This window comes from Arachis duranensis, chromosome 2, assembly GCF_000817695.3.
Source record: "Arachis duranensis cultivar V14167 chromosome 2, aradu.V14167.gnm2.J7QH, whole genome shotgun sequence".
Taxonomy (NCBI): domain Eukaryota; kingdom Viridiplantae; phylum Streptophyta; class Magnoliopsida; order Fabales; family Fabaceae; genus Arachis; species Arachis duranensis.
The window spans coordinates 70,258,781-70,266,561 of NC_029773.3; the positions used below are offsets into that span (position 1 = coordinate 70,258,781).

The window sequence follows — 7,781 nt, forward strand, 5'->3', positions numbered from 1 at the left end:
GGTTTTAAACTCATTTGATTTCTAATGATAAAAAGAGATTTGAGTAACTAGCCAAATACTTTAAAATGGTAAATTGAGTATAAATTCAAGGGTTTGGGAATAGGAGAGTGAGTTTAAGATTTTTAATGAAATTGAATATAAGAGTTAAAAGGGAGAAAGTTATTTTAAGAAATATGGTGAAAAATGTGTGGTGTGATTTGGAGGCGAGTTTAGTGAGTTGTTTGAAGGTTGTCTTTGAAAATTGAGGTGTGATTTAGTGACAACTAGTTTTGATTGAAGTCTGGTGATGATTCTGGTTAATTATAGTGATGTGGGGTGATGACTGTGATTGATGATGTTGGTTATGTTATTGATGACAAGATTGGTGATGAATGAGACATGATTGAGAATAACGTGGATATTGATGAATTATGATTGAAATATTCAAATGGTTATTTATTTGAATTATCTGAGACACGAGTTTTTCTGTGTAGACGCAGCAGCTTGCCACCACTTGCTCCAGGTTGAGACTTGATACTCTGTTGACCCTCTGTCGCAAGATGTGACCGGGCACTTTAACTTTTTGGGTTCCCCCATGGGCATGCATATATATTAAATAATTGAGCTTGGAGTTTGACTCCACGGAATAATATATTTGAGCTTGGAGTTTGACTCCATGGAATATTATATTTGAGATTGGAGTTTGACTCCATGGATATTATTTGAACTTGGGGATGTGCGCACAGAGGGACTCTCCAATGGTTAGCTACCAGGACATGTCGTGTTGGCTGTATAACCGACATATGAGCTCATTAGCCATAGGACAGGCATGCATCATATGCATTTGTATGTTTTGATTGAGTGTGGTTTCTGGTATGTGGCAATGAAAGTTGAGGCAGGTGGATTAGGTGTTGCTTGAGTATTCTAATGTATGTATTATTTGGAAATGAGTGAGCGAGGTAAGTTGGATAGGAAGTTACTAGGCACGTCTTTGGTCCTTTTGTTTCTTTAAACTGTTCATCTTACTAATTTGTAAATTAAAGAAATTTCTTTAAATACCTTTTAAAGTAAGATTTTCACCAAACTTCTTCAAAAGGTTATTTCAAGGATAAACTGTTTTATAATGAAATTAATTCTATTTGCAAGTATTTCTTTGCTTTGATGGTATTTCCGTCCCTACTGAGAATGTGTGGTTTGTTCTCACCCCAATATCTTTCACCCTTTTAATGACACAGGTTCGAAGACTCGGTTTGAAGTTGCGGGCGATTATTGACTTTATTTATGAGTTAAGTTATTTTCATAGAGTTCCCTCGCTTGTTGCTTAAGATTTTTATTTTATACAGAGGGATAGGTGTTGTATCTAAGTTTTATTTTGATATATTTGTATAAGATTTATTATTAGTAGTAATTATGTGATTATTATTACTTGGTGATGTTTGATATATGATTTTTAATGAGTTGAAAATAATTTTCTGGCATTTTATTAAAGATTGAATCGCGATATCAAATTAAGGGCTCAATATTAAATAGTTAATAAGGATAACAGATTAGTACGCCTTACTTTTGGTACGATCATGACGTATTGGAAGTTGGGTCGTTACAAAAAATACTCTCAAAACCAAAACACCCTCACAATGGGGGGTTCTTATGGGGATGAACATCCAAAACTTCAAAAGTTTGCTATACATGTCTTGAGTTTGACTTGTAGTTCATCAGGATGTGAGCGCAATTAGAGTGTTTTTGAGATGGTAAAATTTTAATTTGATATTAGCTTAGGAATTTATTTTCTAAATTATAGAATTAGTTAATTATTCAATTCTATTATTTTCTAATTAGCATATGTTAATATGTTAAATAAATACTTGTAAATTTTTATACTATTTGGTTCACAAGAAAAGAAGAAATCATTTGAAGACAAGCACAAAAGCACAATGAATGATGTTTTTGTGATAACCAACTGAAAATTGGCAAGGAAGAAGCCATCAAGAAACACTAGTGACTATAGCTTTGAAGACTTGGATTCAAATGAAAAATGGATTGTGAAAGACGAAAATATGATGGAAAGTTTGAAGAAATTTGACACACAAAATGATGTCACTTAGCCCCTCAAGAAGATAGAGGTAAAGATGGAGTCTTTTGATTAATTTGGAGATTCCTCTTCTTGATGACGATGCTTTCAATGAGTTTCTCAACTTTCCTCCTAATGAAAATCAAAATGTTGGAGAACATGATAATCATAACATTAATAAATTGCTTTAGTCTTTATATTTTTTAGTATGATGTTATATTATCTATTTTATATTTGTGATGTTGCATATTATTATTTTAAACTTCAGACTTGTAGTTAATTTATATTTTTATCGTTGAACTTTACAAATATTACATTTTGTTATAAATTTATGCTACTTTAACTTTATTTTATCATTATGTTATTATTTATGATACTTTTGTCAAATTTAAATTCTTATTTTTATTTTAATTACTTAATTTTATATTATATTACTCTTATAATTGAGATTGATAAATTTATATATTTGGTAAAATCTTACATTTAGTTTTACGATTTTACGCTCTACAATTTTTAATTATTTTTTCGATTCTATGTAAAATCTTAATTTTCGCTTCAAAACCCTATCTTTTAAAAAGTTGTTCAAATTGGCCGGCCCTATACTTTCTCTTTTATGACACAAGTAATTAGCTTCTAACCGCAATTTAGCCCACAACTTGATGACAAGGTCTTCTATATCTCACTTGAGCTCCGAGTTGTGTGTGTTCGACCCTTATTTCGCTCTACTTACTGCCTTTGGTTGAAAAGTTAGCTTAGACTCATTAGGATGAAACCAGTCCTCTAACATGAATTGGATTAAATTTAGGAAAGTTGAACTTGTAATTTTTGCTGATTATCCGACTACAACGGTCTTGGTACCCTGCTTAGTGCTTATACCTAAGAAATTACTATCTATGTCATTATATATAATCGGACTGAACAATCTTTTTAGCTATGTACTTCCCCAAATAATCATACCCATGAAAGTATAGGGCCTCGATTTCAGCTCGCCTACCACTCTGGACCATTAAGGCCACCTCATCTCTGTAATTCCCCTGTTAAAAAGAAAAAAAAAAAAAAACATTCTGTAATTGGAAAATTCTCTAGTTAACCTTCTTAAAAGGAAAATGGCTGTGTAGGTTTGGTGTACGATTATATTCAATATAGTTCTTGTCCAAGGAAGTCTCCTGCTTAGTTATGTAATATATGAGATATAAGATATAAGATACCAACCTATAGATCAAGTAATATGTGCTATATTTCAGAAATTCTTGGTGGTTTCTTTACCTGTAAGATTCCGGAGGACATCAAGCTTTGAGCAATTTGGAGATCCTTTGGCTTTAACGGAACCAAAGATTCGTCAGGCAACATCTCTAGATCATGCCCCCGTAAGCCTAACCATTTCACATTGCACGCTAGATCGTACGAAAAAGAAAATTAATTTTGGGCATAAGTTTCATCATCCAAACATACTGGAGCCTGTTCTCTGTGGTAAAATGAGATCATAAAATTAATTACCGTATCTGTATGCCTCTAGGCCCATTGTAACACTTCCAAATTTGAAGGTGCACAAAATAGCTAATCCAGCAGGATTCCTTCAAAGATTTAAATGTTGATTGGGTAAGGTGATATAAACAACAATAAGTCAACAACATTAATAAAAGGGTGCAAACCAATAGAATGTCTTTTCTGACAGAAAAAAAAAAAACTCTTTCAGGAGAGGTTTTTCGCAGGGTCTTACCAATCCACCAAAGCTAAAATTGGCAAGTCAGGAAATGTTCGATGGATTCGATGAAGAAGAACTCTGCATTCAACTTCAGAATTTTAGGTACAAGTAATCACACAAATGGATTGAGTCTTTCATATAACAGTACCTCGTTGCCATATCTGGATAACCTTTAGCTGTGACAAGAATGCTTGGAATTTGATTAAAAAATTGATCCTCAGCAAGCCGCTGAAATATTGCATGCTAAACAGAACGATATTCTTGAATCAAACTTTCTACCTTTGGGGGGGCGGGGGGATAAATGAAACCTGTTCAAGTAGCACAATGCAATTGGACAATGAAACTAAAGAAATCTAAGCAACCCTACATTACCACCAAGAAACCTACCTTCTCCACAATTATAATGTATCTAGCATCAGTATCTAGAATCAAGTTTTCTAACAAATTCACGTCTCCCGGAATTGTATGTGCAGAAGATCCGCATACAGAGCAATCAACAACCTCTTTGCCCGGCTCCTATGCAGGAAAAATTGGAAACTAGATATCCGTAAAGTTGCAGTAGCATTTTAATTGAACAGTTGAGACCTGTACAAGTAAGGAGTCAGTGAAACTGTTGAGGAACCTGAAAAGTCAGGCGGACGGCTACTAGACCTCGACTAGATGCCATGATTCCGAGACAGTATCGGCTGCACCTAAGCAATGCCACGACATCTATGGCATGCAGATCGATAATTTCATTTGCATTCAAAACACCAAGAGATCTGAAACTCAAAGCAAAATGAGAGTGATAAAACCTTGGATTGTCCTGTTGACATCTATCTGAGAAGGAAACAGATGTGGGGAATCACACAGAAGCTTGTAGTATAGCTCCCTCTGCGTGACACTCTTTTCCTGAAGCAATATCTGATAGCACAACTCCATCACCTTCCACACTGCGAGCAAAATGAGTTATAGTAAGCTCAATTGAAAAAAGAAATTGTTAAAACATAAAATCAAAATATGAAGAAAAGAAAAAAAGACCTCTAACGAAGGCCTTTGCTGCATTAGGCCTCATCAAGGACCTCGAAGAAACAGAATGGGAGAGGAAAACACATGATAGGTCGGTCATCAAGCTATGATTTACTCGGCTGTTGCAAAATTTTCTCTGAATCTGTTCACGTATTAGGATTGATAACCTGAGATTAGCAACCTATTTGCTTCATGATTAAATAACAATTAAAAGTGGAATCGCTGAAACTTCCAGTTTGCAAACCATTTATTAGAATGCATTCAGCTCAACAAAATCAAACAATGGTATCAACGTTCAACTAAGCAACTCATTGAAATAGATTTAGCAAATTAATAAGGAAATGGAGACAGATTATGAAAGTAAGTGTATACCAGAGGCAAATCTGAGATGGCGGGGTTTGATGCATTCAAATTCTTGAGAAAATTGAGCACTGAAACTTCAATTCTAGCTCGGACCTACGGTCATTGCATGTATCATCAAGATGAAAAAGGTGCCATCAGAATCGGAGAAAAAAGAGGACGGATGATGTAAAGAATAATCTATATACCTGAGCACTACGGACGATCTCAGCATAACAAAGCTCTTGATCAGAGAAGAACTTCAGCATTGGATTCCGAAGATCTTCCATCAGATTCCAGAGCCTGAAATATCTAAAATTAGAATTGGCGCCAAAATGCCTAATGTGCTAGGTGGAAAGAAATCAGGATTTTGAAAACCGGACCACTCATTGAACCGTTTTAATTACTAGTTCACTGGTTCATTGGTTCAACCGAAAAAACCGTTTTAAAATAAAACACTTCTATAAAAATTCAATGAATAAAGCAACTGGATTTAAACACTTTTCAACTGCATTTTTTTACTTCAAAAGGGGATCATAAACAACTAGTTCTATGAATAAACAAACTACAATGATATGCAATGCCAAAAATAGGCCAATGATGAAATAATAAAGGGTTTCTCCCTTCAATTCTATGTTCAAGCTTGTAGCAGACCAGAATCAACAGAGTAATACCATATAAATAGTCTTCCTTCTCAAGTCTTATATACCTCAAAGAATTTCCTACAAAATGAAAATTGAACACAACACACAGCCTTAAAACAAAAACTAAACAAAACTCAGAAATCAATCACCTCTTCCAAACACAGCCTTAAAACAAAACAGAACAACATTCAGAGTATGAGCATTGATCACAAAATTGATTTCTGAAGCAAAACAAAAACAGCAGAACAACAATCAGAGTTTGAGCATTGATCACAAAAAATTGATTTCTGAAATAAAACAAACACATCAAAACCAACAGAACATCATTCAGAGTTTGAGCACTGATCACAGAAAATTGATTTCTGAAACAAAACAAACAATCAACAAAACATTGAAAACAGAATTTTTCTTTTCCTTCAGAAGAAGAAAACAATGAAAACATGAAGCATATAATAAATCAATGATCACCAATATACAGTAATAATCTCAAAGACAACAATAAATACACAACAACAATTTAGCAAATAAACAAGAATAAGACATCAATAGAAAATCTAACAAATTAAATCACAGCAACCTAACAATTTAGCAAATTAAAACAACAGCAGCCCAACAATTTAGCAAATTATCAACTTAACAAGTTCAAGAACAGAAAATCACAACAAAAAAAAAATAAAAATAACAGAAGAACGACACAACAACAACACAAGAACAATTAGCAAATTAACAAGTTCACAATAACAGTTAAAATTTACCATAAGAACACTAATACAAGTGGAATATGTTTTCTGCAAAGATGCTAGTTGTGCAGATAAAATTTCCAAATTACTAAGATCCAATTATTCTAATTTCACATGCAATCAACTTATTAAGTTTATAAAAGCTAGAAATTATAAAACCAACCAGAAATATGGTTAAAGCATTTCATCAAACATGTTGAGTGCGGTAAAATTAAAACGAAATAAGAGAATTCAAAGCTTAATATCAATGTGATAGAGAAGAGACTATAAGTATTGTATACTTTAATTCAGTCTACGAAAAAAATTCAATCCACAACCAAATCAAATAGTGAACGCCGAGCGAACGTGAACGGCGAAGAACGCGAAGGTAGACGACGGCTGAACGAAGATGCGAACGTGAACGGCAAACAAACGGCGGCGGAAACGCGGCTGAGCAGACAAAGACGACGGACGCCGAGCTCGAGGAAGCAGCTGCAATCGGTGACAGCGAACAGGGTTGGAAGACTTGGAGCACGAGGGAAGCTAGATAGACGGACGGACGGCGAACTTTGAATGCGACGGACGGCGGCAGCATGCCACTCCTTGCGGCGGTGGTGTAGGCTTACAGTGCTAGGGTTTCTTGGCTGAGTTTCTGTGATATCTTTGTGCATGAAAGAAAGACAGAAAGGGAGAAAGAAACAGGAGCTTCCGTTTGTGTAAACCGGCCGGATCCGGTTCGGTTCGACCGGCCGGTTCCAACAGTTTTTAACCGGTTTCTAATCAACGATTTTACATGCCTAATAGACTGATATTATTGCCGGTTCATCATTAGACCGGTCCGATCCAATTTCTAAAACCATGAAAAAAATCGTAAACATTTTCTTCACATGGAAATTTTTTTATAAAACGGAAATTACAATTGTATCCTTCCTTTTAAAATAGAAAGACCTGACACTTATCATATCTTTTATATCCAGTCCATCAAGTAGAAAATAGAGTAAATATAATTCAAAATTTAGTAATATGAAAGCGGTTGAAAAAGCAAAGTATAATTATCATATTAGAGTAATTTTTTTAAAACGGAAAAGATTTATGATGCACGAACATTAATATAGATATTGGACACGATACAATATAGAACATGTTGATACATGTACTTTAAAATTTTATAAGATATGAAAACATATATATATATATATATATATATATATATAAAAAATATGAATTTATCCTATATGTGTTTTTAGAGCATATGCTAAGTTTACAAATTAAGAAAGTTTACATGTATTTTGACTTCAAGCACATATTTTTATAACTCT

The 7,781-nt window shown here is 34.0% G+C and overlaps 1 protein-coding gene across 2 annotated transcripts; it reads right to left on the reverse strand.

Moving 5' to 3' along the window:
- Positions 1 to 1,944: 1,944 nt before the first annotated feature.
- Positions 1,945 to 5,960, reverse strand: LOC107474823 (meiotic recombination protein SPO11-2). Of its 2 annotated transcripts, none has more exons than XM_052257446.1 (11): positions 5,309 to 5,960; positions 5,133 to 5,216; positions 4,773 to 4,902; positions 4,547 to 4,684; positions 4,375 to 4,463; positions 4,140 to 4,268; positions 3,901 to 3,995; positions 3,768 to 3,830; positions 3,545 to 3,621; positions 3,314 to 3,441; positions 1,945 to 2,179 (listed from the first exon to the last, which is right to left on the reverse strand). In XM_052257446.1, the coding sequence occupies exons 1-11, from the start codon at positions 5,387 to 5,389 to the stop codon at positions 2,168 to 2,170; spliced, it is 1,026 nt and encodes a 341-aa protein (XP_052113406.1). In that variant the 5' UTR covers positions 5,390 to 5,960; the 3' UTR covers positions 1,945 to 2,167. The 2 variants fall into 2 exon arrangements, with proteins under 2 accessions (XP_052113406.1, XP_052113405.1); XM_052257445.1 differs by lacking the exon at positions 1,945 to 2,179 and adding an exon at positions 2,609 to 3,081 and having other exon boundaries at positions 5,309 to 5,955.
- Positions 5,961 to 7,781: the final 1,821 nt, after the last annotated feature.